We start from the raw sequence: 18,814 nt of genomic DNA, 5'->3' as shown, positions 1-18,814 counted from the left end.
TGAAATAAGTCACTGATTTCTGCCTTCCTTGGGACCCTCTCATCACTGCTCCACACTGCAGGTGAGCGGGGGAAGATGCGGAGGCGTAAATGCTGCTGTGAAGCAATGGAACACAGGGTCGGTCCTAATGTGGACTGCTTACTTGATACAGAGTGTGACTGCAGACGAGGGAGATGGTACAAAAAAGACTACATCCCAATTCTTCATATTTTCACTTCTTATCAGGGAGAAGGTAAGTGTGCTCTTGGAGGGTCATTACTTTTTTTTTTTTTTTTTAAGCTTAAACATAACACAGAAATTGGTACAGACAGTTCTCTAACAGATTCTCAAAAAGACTGAGAAACATATCAAAACAGGGTTCCGTGTCAGAAAAGAATCCTGGATCACGGAGGTCAGATATATAATTAGAGCCAGCGATCCAAATACATTATACAAATATTGCTTTGTGGAAGAAAGTTGGCAAACATTTCCCACACGAAAGAGAACTGCCTGCCCTAAAACACCATAACGTGTCATAATTCCACCTTAAGCGATACAGTATGAAAGGGGCTATTTTTAGCTTTTCCATGGTTGTTATGGCAACCACCTCCTGGCTCCAGCTGTACAAAATGTTTATAATTCCAGGGAAGTGGAAAGAGCAAGTTTCCTCTATAACGTAATTATGCACTTTTTACTTGTACGATAATAATACCTTAGTTTGATTATAGAGACTTGTTTGGTGATAGTCAGCTGGCCCTAGGCTATAGTTCTAGAGAGTCTGGAAAGTCGCATACAGCAGAAGTAGAATCAGTGAAAGGGGAGAAAACCCACAACAACAAAGAACGCTGCTGTTCCTCAATGGAGATACGAAGCCTGTACGGTGACCAACCGCAGTCGTGCCATCTGGGGACGGTGTAAAGGGCAGGCTATAAACAAATCACTTGTAATACCTAAGTAAGAATGCTCTCCGGTGATCTGTGAACTCGGAGTCTTTCTTCCTTCTTGGGCACACAGCTAATGACATTTCTGGCCTCCCTTGCAGTTAGCTGGAGCTTGTGACTGAGTTCTAGACAATGGGATGAGGGCAGAAGGGAGGGACACCACCACTTTTAGGCCTGGCCCATGAAACCACCCATAAAATCATCCTTCCTCTCTCTTCCCTCATCTGCTGGCTGGATGCAGATGTTTCTGCAGAGAACTGCAAGGCCCAAGAGAAGAGTGGACCCCCCTCACTCCAGATGGGAGGAGCCTGAGATCCCTGGATGACTGGGTAGAGCAGATCCACACCAGACTGTGACGTGAGGGGGAAATCAGCCTTTAGAGTGTTAAGCCACTGAGATTCTGGGGTGGTCTGTTATAGCAGTTAGCCTGCCTTGGCTAATGTAACGAGTAACTCCTTTAACTCAAGCAGACAAAGCTGGTCCTTCTCCTATCCAAAAGTACCAATTCATAAAACCCACTTAAATTTCTGACTAGTTCTTAGCAGGTGCCACAATCATCCCTGTGATGTCAGTTTCAATACCTAGCCTATGATGGCTTTCCACCAGATCATTTTGCAACCCCTGTGTAAAATCAATTTGATATCTTAAAGGCAAGGATCCAATTCATCTTCTGTACGATAAACTTTACTCAGTGAATGCCTGTTGAAACAGACGGATCCTTTTTTGTCTTTATCTAAGGCTCCAGCTACAACTGTGATTGTGGCTGCTAGGTCTACAGAGAGGTGTGAGCCCCTTGTGTCTGTACCATTTACTAACTAATTATGTAGCCTCACGGCACTCAGTTTCTTTGGATCTCACTTTTTTTTTTTTCGCAGTACGCGGGCCTCTCACCGCTGTGGCCTCTCCCGTTGCAGAGCACAGGCTCCAGACACACAGGCCCAGAGGCCATGGCCCACGGGCCCAGCCACCCCGCGGCATGTGGGATCTTCCCGGACTGGGGCACGAACCCGCATCCCCTGCATCGGCAGGTGGAATCTCAACCACTGCGCCACCAGGGAAGCCCCGGATCTCAACTTTTATGTCAAATGAGGGGGGGTGGGGGGGTTGGTCTCAATTAATTTTGAAGTACTGAAATTCTCTGACTCTTTGAATCTAATTCTTCCTGGTCATAACCAATATCTCTTTTGATATGATTTTTACCAACACACTTAAAAATTCCTTTTACAGTACCTCTGTGGTATATAAATTTCTTCTTTAATGGATGGAATGTACTAACCTGAATTAATACTGTGTCACTTGCAGATATCCAAACTAGAATTAAGTTGATGACACAAACGTCATCCCTCTTGAGTTCTACGCTGTCTGCCCTAATTCTCTGTAATCTTCTAGGGTTCTGGTCTGCTTTGACCACCATCACTTCCATACCTGACCATCCGGGGCACACTCCCACTGTAGCCATCGATAAGTAGTTTAAAGGGGAATTTTACTAAAATAAAGCAATTAAAATATACAAAACCGCATGTAAAATGCATTACAAAGAAAGAGCCTTGCTACAAAGTAGCTGCGAAACAAAATGGATTCCTAACTTCAGTGTCCTCATTTGTATGATGGTGGGAGGCTATCGAAGTTAAATGAGCAAACATATATCAAGTTCTCATCCAACACCTGGCACATAACATGGAATCAATAAACACGAGCTGTAAACCCTGCCTACAGCTGGTCGTGGAGGTTTCTTCACAGAAGTAGGGTCCCTGGGTCTGCCCTTGGCAAAGCTGTGACTCCTCTGGATCTCTTCCAAGCTCAAAGCTATTCTGCAGAGGAAGGATGACTGTGAAGCCCTGAATTTAGCAAATGACCAAAAGCAAGCCCAGCTCTTTGCAACAGGTTCTCTCGGAAAGCTTAGCCATCACTCAGGCTTCTCCAAGGGAGGAAAGGAGTTTCATTACCATCTGACACTTCGCGCTACTTCAAATGTAAGGACTTAGCAACACAATTCTCAATAAAAATGAAGACATCTAGCGTATCCTAGTGGAACTGCATTCAAGCCGGAACACAGCTGGGGCTAGAGGACACAGCCTCTTCCTCCAAGGGCAAGGGTGGGGGCTGACATCTTATAATCACTTTCTAACATGCCCAAGTCACTCATACATCCATTCTCCCAGTAAGAACAGAAAACACCAGAGGATGGATGGGGTCTCGCTGCATGAAAGTCCACTGATTTGGGCTCTGAGAGCATAAAGCTTTAGGAAGGCATTCCCGGGAATATCCTAGCAGCTCCATCCGCCCCCTCAGAACAGCACGCAATTGAGTTAGCAATGGTGACTCAAGCAGACTTTTTAATCCTGATGTAAAGGAACCACACAACCCCGGAGAGGGAAATAAAAAGGGAATCGAGTGGAAAAGACCTCCACCACCAGATGACTCAAGCACCACCGTGTGACTCGCCTGGCACGTTACTCTGTCACTAAGACATGGAGGAGAGGTTCATTAGTCACTGTAATGAATTTTTTCAAAGTAAGTATTCTCCCTATAAATAAGCATGAGCTCTGCTGCTCCAGTGTTTGTGTGTGAGCTTATGACTCACCTTTCTACCATGCCAGGCAGTACCAACCAGGTCATCTGCAAAAGAGAAAAACAAAACATCAGTGAAGATGCAGGCTACAGAGAGAGTGGAGAGAACTCACCCACACAAACAGGGAGGGAACCACGAAACCACTCGCCACTTCTACAGACAACAGTTATTTGATATACTCTGTATAATTTGCCTGTGGCAAGAGTGCTAAAAAGGAATCAGATGAAATTACTGGAGATAATACTGTAAATACTTTCAGTGAACTTGGCTAAAATTAGTCTTGCCTGAAATGTAATAGTGACATGCAGATTTTCAAATAATTAAGGCTTTATGGTGAAATCTATGTCTCCCAAAATACATTCTCAGAAAAAGACATATGTTACCACAAGAAATATCCTGCCTACAAAACTTACTTAAGCTTTTTAATCTCAAGAGATCAAATAACCTTTTCCTATCAAAAAAGCCTTTAGAAGAATGCCACAGGGCTTCCCTGGTGGCGCAGTGGTTGAGAATCTGCCTGTCAATGCAGGGGACACGGGTTCGAGCCCTGGTCTGGGAAGATCCCACATGCCGCGGAGCAACTGGGCCCGTGAGCCACAATTACTGAGCCTGAGCGTCTGGAGCCTGTGCTCCGCAACAAGAGAGGCCGCGATAGTAAGAGGCCCGCGCACCGTCATGAAGAGTGGCCCCCGCTTGCCACAACTAGAGAAAGCCCTCGCACAGAAATGAAGACCCAACACAGCCATTAATTAATTAATTAATTAATTAATTAATTAATTAATTTTAAAAAAAGAATGCCACAAAGTGACATGTTGTCAAGTATTAAGTCTAACTTCACATTTATTTTTCTTGTTGCTCAAGCTAACTGTGAGTAAAACGCATCCTGAAGTTATCTGTCATCTCAAATAACCAACAATGAAAAAAAGGACACCAGCATTTTAACTTTTTTATTTTTATTTTTGGCCGCACTGCAAGGCATGCAGGATCTTAGTTCCCGGACTAGGGATAGAACCCACACCCTCTGTAGTGGAAGCATGGAGTCTTAACCACTGGACCGCCAGAAAATTCCATGGACACCACATTTTTAAAGGACTTCATAGTTGTTGACTAAATACATATACTATGACGAGAGAAAGTACTTCTCAACTCTGCTTTAAGATATTATTAAAACTAAGAAAAGTTAAGACATCCACTGGCTTAGTCGAGGCCACGTCATAGTTAAGTACTGAGGTGGGAGTATGAACTCTGGACTCCTGAATATCATCAGTTCTCTAAGAAACAAATGCTGTTTTGTTACAGAAAAGTTTGCATGCATGCCAACCATAGAAATTTTAAGCTTTCTATCTTGAATAATGTCTTAATTAAAACAGCAATTTGATGAGCAGAGAATTTTTTCCCTAGAAACATTTTGAAGAAAGAAAATGCATCCAGACTTTACCAATATAGAATCTGCTCTGGAGTACTCCCAACCCAGATAGCAACCTTGGGGCCACTGCATACACTTCTCCAGGAAGAACACGAATTCAAACTGACACTGCGTCATAAAAGGTAGACTAACACACCGCCAACTTCTAAACAAAGTGGTGTCTTCAAAGCCAAGGGGAATCATTTCAACAGAAGTATCTAGATTTGGTCAAATCTTCCAGATTAAAAAAGGCGAGACCCTGGGCTTCCCTGGTGGCGCAGTGGTTGGGAGTCCGCCTGCCGATGCAAAGGACACGGGTTCGTGCCCCGGTCCGGGAGGATGCCATGTGCCATGGAGCGGCTGGGCCCGTGAGCCGTGGCCGCTGGGCCTGCTCGTCCGGAGCCTGTGCTCCGCAACGGGAGAGGACACAACAGTGAGAGGCCCGCGTAGGGCTTTTAAAAAAAAAAAAAAAAAAAAAAAAAAAAAGGCGAGACCCTAAGAAAGAGTTTGGCCTGAAGCACCCCTATCTCCCTCCTTCTTACATATAAATCTGCACTTGCATTTTTTTTGTTTGTTTTTGCTTGCACCACACTGCATGCAGGATCTTAGGTCCCCAACCAGGGATGGAACCCGTGCTCCCTGCAGAGGAAGAGCAAAGTCTTAAGCATTGGACCGCCAGGGAAGTCCCTCTATGCTTCTCATATTAAACTCATCTTCATAGAAGGATGGGGCAAAGAATGCCAACTGTCCCTCAACATTCATTCTTTCCTTAATATAACAATTGAACTTCCAGTTGGATATGCCGGCCATAAAAACTGTATTTTCTGCATTCTCTCTCACAGGGCATGTGGCCCTATAACTATGTTCTATCTGATAAGATGACAAGTAATACATGCAATTTCTCGGTCAGGCCCTTAAAGGAGGAAAAAAATACATGTCCTCCTCTGTGCCTGTTCCTCCTCTTGATGGCTAGAAAGTAGATGTGATGGAAGGAGCTAAAGCAGCCATCCTAGACCCCAAGGTGAAAGCCATGTGCTAATGGTGGCAGAGCAGTGAGATAAAAAGAGGCAGGATCTCTAATGACTGTGGAGCTCTTATGCCAAACATTGCTTACCCATCTAGCCTTTTATCTGACAGAGAAACAAATTTCTATTTTATTTAAGCCATTACTAAACCTGTTACAGCAGCCAAACCAATATTCTAACTGACATAACTGACCTTGTGAGTTGTTAAAGACCAACCAGTGTTAACATTTTATGACTTAAAAGAGAAACAATCCCCAAAGCAAACTCAATCTGAAATTATGCTGACAACCCAAATGGTTTCAATATTTTATAGTTCGTTAAAACACGACCCTATTTCTTCGCTCTTCTAGGTCTGCTTGACTCAAGTCAGAATGTGCCCGCTCACCCTCAGACCAAACGGTATGGAACTGGGCTTCCTTGGTGGCACAGTGGTTAAGAATCCACCTGCCAATTCAGGGGACACAGGTTCAAGCCCTGGTCCGGGAAGATCCCGCATGCCACGGAGCAACTAAACCTGTGTGCCGCGACTACTGAGCCTGCGAGCCACAACTACTGAAGCCCGCGTGCCTAGAGCCCGTGCTCTGCAACAAGAGAAGCCACCACAATGAGAAGCCTGTGCACTGCAACTAGAGAAAGCCTGCACACAGCAACGAAGACCCAACGCAGCCAAACAAAAACAACCCCCCCCCGCAAAACTGTATGGAACCAAGTCAAAGAAAAAAGCTAAAAAAGCTGAGTTCAAAGTTTATCCTTTCAACGCAGTCAGCTCTTCTCTTTTCAGATTAAATAACAACTCTTCAAATCGGCTTACATGTTTCCTAAGATTTATGTTTTTATAGGAGTATAGGAATCACTCCACATGTAGCAATAGCTGCTGAATGTTTAAGGCAATGTGGTATGTAGTCAGGCCAAAGAGCTAATCCTAGCCCTCCCACTTCCTAGCCATGTGACCTCGAGTTTGTTCCTTATCCTCCTCTGCAGTCCTTATGTATTAAATGAAGAAGGCCGTCTACATCACAGCTTATTATATTCTGAATTTCATATACATTTTGAGGTCATCCAATTCAACTCACCACACAGAAATTTCTGGACAGTTCCAGCAATATATATATATATATATATATATATATATATATATATACATTATTTTTGCGGTACGCGGGCCTCTCACTGCTGTGGCCTCTCTCGTTGCGGAGCACAGGCTCCGGATGCGCAGGCCCAGCGGCCACGGCTCACAGGCCCAGCCGCTCCGCGGCATGTGGGATCCTCCCGGACCGGGGCATGAACCCACGTCCCCTGCGTCGGCAGGTGGACTCTCAACCGCTGCGCCACCAGGGAAGCCCCCAGCAATATTTTAAAGTGCCTTAATTGGGAGCTTCTTAGGGTAAAAGAATTGTTCTAAAATTAGAGTGCCATGATGATTGCAAGATTGTGTAAATTTACTAAAAACCATTCAACTGTACACTTAAAATGGATGAATTTTAGAGTATATAAACTATCCCTCGATAAAGTTTCTAAAGAAAATCTCAATAAGCATATGGATAAGAATTAAAGAACTGGAATCACAAAATACATTTGATGTTACTTTATCAGACACAGGAAATAAAAGAGCTCTCAAAATGCTCTGTGCATATCAACTCATGGCCTGGAGCAACCAACGCAAAGTAATAAACAGGCATTCCTCCATTCAGTAGAAGACATGTTAGTTACTTGAATCAGGGTTGGGTGATGGGAGCTCACGACTGAGCAGGAGAACAGATATTTATATAAATAAATCATTACACAACAATGCTATGAGTGGGACAACAGGAGTAAGGACAGAGGCACCAGTGCTTAGGAGAGGGGCTAGTTACGACTGGGGAAACAGGTAGAGCCTCACAGGTCACGGTTCAGTTAAGTTCTGAAAGAATAAATAAGAGTTCACTAGGCAGAAAAAAAATTCTTATCAAGGGAATAGAATGCAAAAATGCAAACAGCTGCAGAAAATTACAATATGCTATAGAATTAATGCATTTAAAAAAACTTCTTGTTGAATGGATGAAATATACAAAGAAGTAAAAATATGTGCATCCTATTATATACATCATGCAATGTGCATATCATGCTACATCACGGACAGCTTCCCATGCTAGTATTACAAGCAGATGTACATCAGGCATGGTAACAGTTGTGGAGGAGTTTCTTTGTAAGGATAGATTATATGCATTCTTAGTCGTATCTGAAAACATTTTTTTATTTAGTACATTTCATCAGGGGACCATAATGCTTAGCTAATGTATTATAAAGAGGTCCCCAAGCATTTTGTGAAAAGAAGCTATTATGCAGTTCCCCAAAGTCCGGAGATCACTAGAAACAGGATGAGGAAGGAGAAGACTGATAATAAAAATGTTCTCACCTAGGGGTAGGCGTGTGTGGTGTGTGTGTGTGTGTGTGTGTGTGTGTGTGTGTGTGTGCTTGTGCATGTGTATGCGTGTGCACATGCACAAGTGCACTTGCAGTAAGGAAATGAGACTTGTTAAGCGCAAAGTAGATAAGTAGAGTTGACAGGGGTAGCCACTAACTGTTCAGCTTTCCTACACAAAAGGAGAGAAGGGATGGGATTTGTAGACACTGATCAATCTGGAGAACTACCAGGAAGGTCTACAAGATCTGCTGATGGGTTCCTTTATGCTGACCAGGGGTCTCAGTACCATTTGAATATTTAATAAGCAGTCGTGCAGAGTTTTAAAGTTCAACTCAGGTTTTTCCCCAAGACGTACATTTACACATTACATATTATGTACACATAAATACAGTCCAATAAGAAATATCACCTTAAGCTGGGATAGTAAGCAACTACAAATGCACACATTGGGGGCTATTTTTTTCCTTACACTGTGCATGTCATATATTAAATGTCTCCTTTCTGAATGGCAAAGATTATACAGGAAATGATCAGAGACGAAATAAAACCCCATAAGATATAATCTGACTTACAAAATTATATCAACAGCATGCTAAACATTAAATCAGTCTTGATGGTCATCAATGTGTGGACATCTTCAAAATATAGTCTTTTTTTTCCCCATCTCACTGAGATATAATTGACATATAACTTTTTATTAGTTTAAGGTAAACAACATAATGATATATATATATATATATACACATATATATTGTGAAACGATTACCATAATAAGTTTAGTTAACATCAAAAATATGGAACACCTCACAAATCTGCATGTCATCCTTGTACAGGGCCATGCCGATCTTCTCTGTATCTTTCCTATTCTAGTATATGTGCTGCTGAAGCGAGCAGTAAAATATATTCTTTATACAGGTGAATTAAAACTCAAGGAGTTTTAATAACTTAACCCAAAGGAAGAAGCAGTGTTTTCAGTACCTGGCTGTTGAAGGGCCAGAAATACTTGTTGGAATGCTCAACGACCAAATGATTCATCAGGAAAAACAGAAATCCACTCATGAAAAAGTTATATGCTTTTGCCTTGTTCGTTGGTTTCTCCTCTTAAATTCTGACTCTACATTATTTCCCCTTGCCATAAAATAGACCATCTTCTCGGATCTATCAAATATAACAACGCTGAAAAGCCTAAGAGGAGTTAACCTGAAATCTGCCGGCTTTTATAAAATTGATTAATGCCTTTATTTATACTTAAATTATCTTTCCTTCTACTCAGAATACACATCATAATAAATTCATTTTCAAGCCTTCCTTATCTGGGTATGTGTATACAAGTACCTCGGTATTTTGTGTATAATTAGAGAGGCTGCACTACGTTAACATCAAATTAAATTCTCTTCAACATCAAGTTTTACAAAGGATATTTAAATTAAGCTATTAGTATTCTCATTTTACTTTATATGCATCGATTGGTATCTTGATATCTGGTTATTTATACCATACACCAAGTGTTTCTGTGAAATCTCACTATCTATCTGAACTCCACCTCACAGCTTACAGGCTGTTTCTGGAGTTAACTCAATATGCTTATTTTAGGCCATCTGCAGGTGATAATTGCTGTACTAGGAAAATGTTTGTTCCTGTAAGATACCGCTAAAATAAGGTTACCATAACTTTTCAGTTCAGTGGTTGAGAATATTAGAAAAATAGTAGTAAACATAACTTCTTTACTTGTTTTCTTCTATGTTGAGGCTGTTTCTAAAAGTATACAGCAAACAATTTAAATTTAATTCTTTCCTAAAAAGTAGATAAAAGTCTTGTAATAGTACCTCTACAACAATGGGAGCTTTAAATTCTTGCAGAAGAAAAATAAACAAATGTTTCCTCTCTATATATACTTTTTAGTGACGGTTTCATTAATCCTTACTACAAAATAGTCCTAGATGTCTAAAATCACAGGGAGAAAGGTCACTATATGTTATCTCATACCAAAATATCACATCACTTTGTATGCAAGCTGGCTGTAGAGTATACACATATACACAAAGATAAATGAGTCTTCACCAACAATAGCTCAATTTACAATTCCTCTTGGGGACACCACATACTCTACTCAAGAGTGAAATATTTACTGGTATTTATTGCCACAACTACGTATACCCTGGCTGGGAAATAAATAAGAGGCTGATTTACTTCATACAAAATCAAAATCAGTATTATTAGATCATTCAGTTGAGATAACCTGACTCAAAAATGCACTGGCTTGATGAATTGGGAGATTGGGATTGACCTATAGACACTAATATGTATAAAATGGATAATAAGAACCTGCTGTATAAAAAAATAAATAAATTTTTTTTAAAATGCATTGGCTGGCCTAGAAAATCTTTGAAGACATTATACTAAAATGCATCCATTGTAGTATTCTGGAATATTTCTCATTTTTGGCAACTGCTTGCATTGCTTTTGCAATTAGAAGAGCACCCACAATCAGTGTCATTTCTAAAAGAAATTAACATGAATAAATTTTTTTTCTTTTCATTTCTCTGGCATCAGTAATCAAGAGTTTGTAGAAGGAACCTTATTTTATACTCAAAAGCCAATCAGAGTTTCCCACTTTTTAGTTTGGTATGAAAACTGATAACACAAGCAAATTAGGCACTTATTTCACAAGCAAATAATTTCTTTTTACAAGCAAATTATTTTTTTAAGATTTATTTTTTCAAATATTATAGGTGTACAATTGACCAAAACAATGTAAGTATAATCTAAGCGTTGATAGTTACTACAAAAAAGTACAATTTTATGAGGAATACATTTTTTTTTTAATATCATGTAACCTCTGGCATTTGGTCATATTTTGGAGAGAACAGTATTGAGAAAACACTACTGTATAGTGCTCAAAAAGATAACTAAAAATCCAAGTGAAAAGATTAAAATTCAAGATACTTTAGTAAAATAAGGAAACCAATATTGACACCTGTATCACCATTATATATCAATAGGAAGTGTAACAACTTGCTCTAGAATCTGGGCAAAGCCCCAGGAATCCAGGCTATTAGTACAAATAATTAGGACACCACAAATAGCCACTTTGTCCACTTCTGCCCTGCCCTCTACCCCAGAGAAACCTGCTTGGAGTAAACAGGATCTGAATTCAAGCAACTGAAAAATGAACCCACACAAATTAGAAGGAAACAGATGCAAATGCCTTAAGCAAATTTTCAACTGGAATCATTAGCAATAATTTTTAAATTCACAGTATAATAGCGAAAAGAATTACGTAAGGTAACAACGATGTTACACAATGCCTGTTTTGGAGAAATGAGGTGGTACTGAAGTCACACTAGAAGGACACAGAACACATTTCCTTTGACAAATGGAATTTGAGCTCTGTGATACCAAGAATACAACTTAATTAGAAATTCATAGAATCTCACCTGTATGGCTAACAGAATACTTACTGCACAGGGGGTGAAAAGCTTAATGAGATAAAGTTTTTAGAGTGCTTTGAGATCTCTGAGCATTGTTTGGTTTTCTTCTCTATTAATGTTTAGGTCTTTGGGGAAGTTATGAGCCCTCCTTGCCCTTTCCCCTCACCCCATATTACTTAACCTAAAATTCAGCCCCATGCCATAAAAAACTTTTCCTTTTATAATAAATTCTGGTTTTTGTTAAAATAATTAACAGAAGAAAAAGAACTTTCCAGAACAGAGAAGTGAATGCCAACTAATTACAATGAAACTAAAGCCATAATTTATAAACTCTAAACAAAAAGAACACACATACCGTGTCACATACTGTTTTTCTGAGTTTAGCATTTTATAATATGCTAAGAGTTTCTATTACGTTTTCCCCAAATGGGACAGATTTAGGCAGGAGAAAATAATTCCTAAAGTTCTCAAAGAGATTTTTACATTTTCACCCATTTACAAGGCATTTCTCCTATAAACTAGCTTTACTTAGAGCTGGAAAGGACCTTAGAACCAATCTCCAGCTACTCCCTCATTTTCTAAGATGACAACTATGGAAAGAGTGGGTGTCACGTAGTTTGGCAAACCCATCGTTCTGTGGTTGTGCCTGAAGCAACCCATTCCTGTGAGACTCTAAGGGCTAAATGTGCCCCCAAACTTGGAAGTTTTTAAGAGCTTAATGACAGCTGCTTTCAAGTGGATTAAAAGACTCTAGATATGAACTTGGAATGTCTTCATCCTGAAAAGCCCTGGGTGGGGACAGCGCTGAGGGTCATACTCGCCTTCCTACAGTTTATAAGTTTCCTACTGCTGTTAACTTGAATTCTTGGGGCAGAGGTGGGGGCATAAATTCTTAGCATAATCCCTAAATTAAACACGACTAGACTGCTGAACAGAGAGTCTTCTGACGGATTTTTCCAAATTAATACAGGGCTCCCCCTACTGGTACTAGGTCACACGCCAGAGGCAAGTCCATGTAAGAACAAGTAAACAAGCGCTTCTCCTGTGCTTTCTCATCCATCTGTCCATCCAACCAAACATTTATTATTATTGTCTATCCCATGGGCAGGGCGTAGCATTATGGCTAAGTGACGTACAATGAATACATAGTGGTATTATGAGAAAAAAAACCCTGACTTTTCAAAAGCATGCAAAGGGCCTCGTACTCCAAGTGATTTGATCTCAGATAATCATAGGGATGGAAGAGACTGATTTAGTCACAGCCATTCAAATTCTTCAACTCAACCAAGCAAGCAATGACTCAGTTTGAGTAGATTGAATACTTGGAGTTACCGAACAGGGGAACAGGAACCCAAATGTCTAAAAGGTCCAGGTGGGGAACATAAATGAGCGCAGTAAGTCAGACTAGTGGGGACGGTGGTAATCCGGGGGGTGCAGAGGCCTCATTACTCAGCATGCTCAGCTGTTACTCAGCTCTAATCTCTTGTTGCCATGCAGCAGGTCAGGCCTATGTCACCCTAGTCTTGGATTTTTCCCGAGAGAAGCTAGAAATTTGGGTGCGAAATGTCCCAATATGAAAACACAGCTGGAGCCAACCAAAATATGTTGGTAGGCACATCCAGCCCCCAGACAACTGATTTGCAACCTCCGGCCTAGAATCAGAGGGGAACTCACCTTTCATCGCTGGGGATAAAAAGTGAGTTGATTTGCAAAATATTTCGGAGGTTGAACTAACTGGCCTTGACTAGATGTGTGTGTGCACGCATGTGCCTGCGTGCGACGTCACACGTCCCTTCTCCATGCTAAACATCTCTGGTTCTTTCAGCCACTCCTAATAAGACATGGTTTCAAGTTTCCACTTTGGCCGATTACCTGCTGAAGGAAGAACTCAACTCTGAGCCCCTGCTTAATACTCCTCCCCCCCACTCCCAGCTAAAACAAAACTCAGTGGTACTGCACTCTAAGTGGAAATTGTTAATACATTTTTCCTTGGGTCACACCTCCACCCACCTCCTTCTCTGCTCTAAGAAAGGTAATAAAGGAGGTTGGGACATGCCCTCTATTGGTCAGAATGATGGTCTGGAAATCTCGTAAGGGATCCAGGTGTAGGAAGCGCCACTCCCTATCGCCTGCTGTATCCACCAAGCCCAGTTGCGGCTTCAGGGCCCAGTCCCTTCAGAAGACTTAGGTAAACTGTGGGAAGAGCAGGTAATTTGGTTTGGGCCATGTTCATTTTAAAAGGAATGTAGAGTCTATGGGGTCTTGAGGTTCTAAAACTGTCCTTAAAGGCATCAAAGAAAGTCAGGCCTAGAAAGGAAGGCAACAGCGAATGTGGCAGATGTTAAAACAAGTGATCTCAAAACAGTAACAAACAACGCAAAGATCTGCTTCCGAACTTGTCTTTGGGTTGGCGCTCAGCGTGCTACCTGTTTGCAAGTGGACTTGTATATACCTGTCGCTGGAGTTGTGGCACGTTCCCCATTTTCCATGATTTCTCTAATAATAACCAACAGCAACACAACAACTTCATTTGCAAACTCTCCATATTCTGAGATGGAAACCCCTTCCAGGCATAAAACTGGAACTATCGTAGAAGGGTGTAGCTCAATAACTGGAGGTTTAATTATCTCTAAACTCTGGGCTTCCCTGGTGGCGCAGTGGTTGAGAATCTGCCTGCCAATGCAGGGGACACGGGTTCGAGCCCTGGTCTGGGAGGATCCCACATGCCGCGGAGCAACTAGGCCTGTGAGCCACAACTACTGAGCCTGCGCTCAGCAACGAGAGGCCCGCGCACCCGCGATGAAGAGTGGCCCCCGCTCGCCGCAACTAGAGAAAGCCCTCGCACAGAAACGAAGACCCAACACAGCCAAAAATAAATAAATAAATAAATAAAATTTTTAAAAAAATTATCTGTAAACTCCATCATTTCTGGTCTGAAGGTCATTGTTCCTGAGGAGAAATAAGCTTTACCTTAGGTTTTAGTCACAGAACATCTGAAATCACAAGGAAAAAACAGCCCTGGCTAGGAGGACCTTTCTTCCAGTTGAAGGCTGATCTACCTGCCGTATCAGTCACCTATGGAGAATTTCCACACCACTGCTCTTCTCACCTTGGCATGTTCCTGCTCTGCAGGGAATAAGAACAAGACTAAGTTTAACCCTGCAGGTATTCAGAGCAAAACTGTAAAGCAACAAGGCTGCTAAATACCCCTTGGGTCACCTCAACTAACCTGGTAAAGGGAAAGCCCAGTTAAGCAAGTCACTGAGAGAGAAGAAGGAATAATCCTAAGTTATTGGATAAGATGAAAAGTGAAATAATCAGATGGACCTGGAGAGACAAAGGCCTGGGAGAGCTCATCTGGACTCTTTAACTGAACATCAGGGGTCACAGTCACAACTATTCTTGTTAACATTTCTTCCTCAATATTCTGGGGACCACTCATCACCACTTCATCTGCTGATGACCTGTAACCCCCTCGGTCAGGATATTTCACTTCTGTTATTCCTCTGTTGGAATGGGGGACTGATACGATTTTTATCATCTGACCTATTGATTCAGGATGGGGACACAAGGACCAAGCACAAATCCTGGAACTGAAGGAAGGTCAAGCCGTGTCATTCAATACGCATGAGGCAGCACAGGCTTCCAACCAGATGCTGCGCCCTACCCAGGAAATATCTCCAAATTAGGGGCACAAACCCAAGGTCACAAGGGCAAGCTGACTTTTCCAATCTTTCCTGGCACACTTCTTAGACGGTCAGCTCCAATCATATGGTTTGGTGAGGAGATAAAACTTGGACCAATATTGATGGTGAGAAGAGGTTGCTTTCTTTCTCATATAAGCCTTTTTCAATACATTAAGGCATTAGGCTGCAGACATCCATGCCCTGGTTCCCCACATATCCAGCCACCAGAAAACCTTGTAAGATTCTAGAGCCAGACTAATTTTCATCTTCTTTTAAGTTACCCCAGGGCTCCAAACAGCCGCTTATACTGAAAATGTGGCCCTGGCCCTGCAACATAACACAGTCAACTAAAGGACAATAGGCACAATTCATCAAAATATACTATAGGGCAAATCACAGCGGCACGAAAGAACACTGAACCTGGGAGCGATAGACACAGAACTCCATCAAGGTGAATATGCCCCTTCTCAGTACAAGATCAACACACATAGCATAAAATACACATTGCCAGGCCACTCTGCCACTAGAGCTGTCTTTCTAAAATGTACACCAGATCACACCTTGTTTCTACTTTAAGGCTCTCTGCCCTCTTGAGCACGGCACTCGAGGACCTGCACAATCGTGTCCTAATTTACTTCTCTGGCCACTGCACACCACTCACCTCCTGCTGTTTGATCAAACCATATCCACACCTGAACAGTCGCTAGTCCACTGTGTTACAGAGATGATAATGACCCGGGTCCTGCCTATAGTGCAGGGAAGAGTAATCGGCTGTCCTCCAGACATTACTAACTCCATGATGAATAAATAAAGAATCTTGAGTTGTTTTTCCACTAAAAGTACCTATCACCAAGGGACAGGAAAATGCATATTTACACGAAAGATAAATTAAAGGATGATTACCTGGCTTAACGAGAAAGTGTTTTAAATAGCAAACTCCCTTAGCGCTTTGTAAATGGGATGTGACTTGCAAAAAGAGATTCACATATAAAAATTTTAAGCATATATCCAGCTCTTCTGCTGGTGATACTTCCCATCAGTATGGCTCACATATGATAGGGCATGATGCTTAATAAGTTGGCATTTGTCTCCAACTCATTTCGTGGGAAAAAGTATCCATGCCCATGGGAAAAAAGAAGGTGGAAGAGGAAGAATAAAGAGGCGGGAGAAACATTTGATAATCTGTCAAGATGCTAGGACTGGCGCGTCATTATTATTTCATCGTTACTTTAAAGAAAACGGAAAGATCCTCTCCAGTGCTGTGGGACTGGTGATGTTTCATCCACATCTCCCGCCACTGTACTACTCATCTTTAAGCAGGGCCATGAGGTGACCAGCACCCGCACACATTGATCTGTGCTCAGATGCTGCTTGAAGGAGGCGGTGTGTGACTGCAGAGCACAGCAAGCTGACTGGTTCTCACAGATCAAGGTCAGGACCTTGGCCTTTTATCACTACTATTCTGTAGACTGCCAGCCCAAAATGCATGTTTTGGGAGACAGAGGAAGCCAGGGTTTTAGAGTGTAAGGGTTTACACACACAGAAGTACTGACAAGCAGGAGATCTCAGGTGAAGATACTAACGTATCTAGAGTAAAAACTGCACAGTTTATCTGATAGAGGAATTTTAATTATCAGGAGACTAATTTGGAGCTAGCATTAACAATGCTATAGGATGGACCTAGAGTCTGTCATACAGAGTGAAGTAAGTTCAGAAAGAGAAAAACAAATACCGGATGCTAACGCACATATATGGAATCTAAAAAAACGGTACTGACGAACCTAGTGGCAGGGCAGAAATAAAGACGCAGATGTAGAGAACAGACTTGAGGGCACAGCAGGGGAAGGGGAAGCTGGCACAAAGTGAGAGAGTAGCACTGACATATATACACAACCAAATGTAAAATGGATGGCTAGTGGGAAGCTGCTGCATAGCACAGCGAGATCAGCTCGGTGCTTTGTGACCACCTAGAGGGGTGGGATAGGGAGCGTGGGAGAGAGACGCAAGAGGGAGGGGATATGGGGATATATGTATACGTACAGCTGATTCACTTTGTTGTACAGCAGAAACTAACACACCACTGTAAAGCAATTATACTCCAATAAAGATAATTTTTAAAACCCCCAAATTCTATAAAATACAATTTAAACACTGGAAAATATTTTTCATGATTAACGCATTACAATATATTATGAAACACATGTACATAATAAAACATTATTTTTTAACTCTCATTATTTTTAAGCATTTGGCCAAATGTATTAGAAAAGATGATCAAAACAATAGTACAAATCAGTCATTTCAAAAGGCAAAACCATAAAACAAACTATAGACTAGAAGTAATATTAACTTTGATCAAAAAATTTGCTTGCTATGGTACTTCCCTGGTGGTCCAGTGGTAAAGAATCTGCCTTCCAATGCAGCGGATGCGGGTTCGATCTCTGGTCTGGGAACTAAGATCTCACGTGCCGCGGGGCAACTAAGCCCACGTGCCACAACGAGAGAGCTGGCAGGCTGCAAACTACAGAACCCACGCGCTCTGGAACCTGTGAGCCATAGTTAGAGAGAAGCCTGCACGCTGCAACGAAGAGCCCATGCACTGCCACAAAAAGATCCCACACGCCAAAACGAAGACCCGATGCAGCCAAAATAAATAATAATAATAATTTGCTTGCTAAAAAAAGTAACAGTTGCACATGTTTACTAAAAATCTTTATCACCTCTGAGTTTAACAAAGTAATAGAAACATTTTTTAGAGGCTTTAGTATGATCTGGGCACTATTCTAAAGAGGTTTACACATATTTCCTTGTTTAATTCCCAAAACAACTCTGTGAGGTAAAGAGAATTATCATCCTCAATTTACAGATGAAAAACTGAAGCACAGAGGGTAATTCACTCAAGGCCATATAACTAGTAAATGATGGAGTTATTTAATTAACTTGAAACCTCATACAGATTATTGAACAACGATTATATTTACATAGTATGCCAAGGGAAATACCTTTAAAACTATACAGAGGGGCTTCCCTGGTGGCGCAGTGGTTGAGAGTCCGCCTGCCGATGCAGGGGACGCGGGTTCGTGCCCCGGTCCGGGAGGATGCCACATGCCGCGGAGCAGCTGGGCCCGTGAGCCATGGCCGCTGAGCCTGTGCGTCCGGAGCCTGTGCTCCGCAACGGGAGAGGCCACAACAGTGAGAGGTCCGTGTACCACAAAAACAAACAAACAAACAAAAACCAAAAAACTATACAGATACATGCACATTAACCATATTTTTTGTTTGTTTTGTTTTGTTTTTTTAAATTTCTTTATTTTTTGGCTGCACTGGGTTTTTGTTGCTGGACGCAGGCTTTCTCTAGTTGCAGCGAGCGG

The 18,814-nt window shown here is 41.7% G+C and overlaps 1 protein-coding gene and 1 non-coding gene across 2 annotated transcripts in view; both read right to left on the bottom strand.

Moving 5' to 3' along the window:
* Positions 1-18,814, bottom strand: part of HSD17B12 (hydroxysteroid 17-beta dehydrogenase 12) — a 169,383-nt gene that overhangs the window by 19,257 nt on the left and 131,312 nt on the right. The window contains exon 7 of the mRNA XM_059069930.2: positions 3,505-3,539. Coding sequence (XP_058925913.1) covers positions 3,505-3,539 — 35 coding nt within the window. The remainder of the gene's footprint in view (positions 1-3,504; positions 3,540-18,814) is intronic.
* On the bottom strand, positions 9,115-9,220 carry LOC131760712 (U6 spliceosomal RNA). The gene has a single exon (XR_009336811.1). It is a non-coding gene; the product is annotated as a U6 spliceosomal RNA (small nuclear RNA).

The sequence above is a fragment of the Kogia breviceps genome, chromosome 7, assembly GCF_026419965.1.
Source record: "Kogia breviceps isolate mKogBre1 chromosome 7, mKogBre1 haplotype 1, whole genome shotgun sequence".
Lineage (NCBI taxonomy): Eukaryota > Metazoa > Chordata > Mammalia > Artiodactyla > Physeteridae > Kogia > Kogia breviceps.
This window is presented reverse-complemented; position numbering and strand designations above follow the sequence as displayed.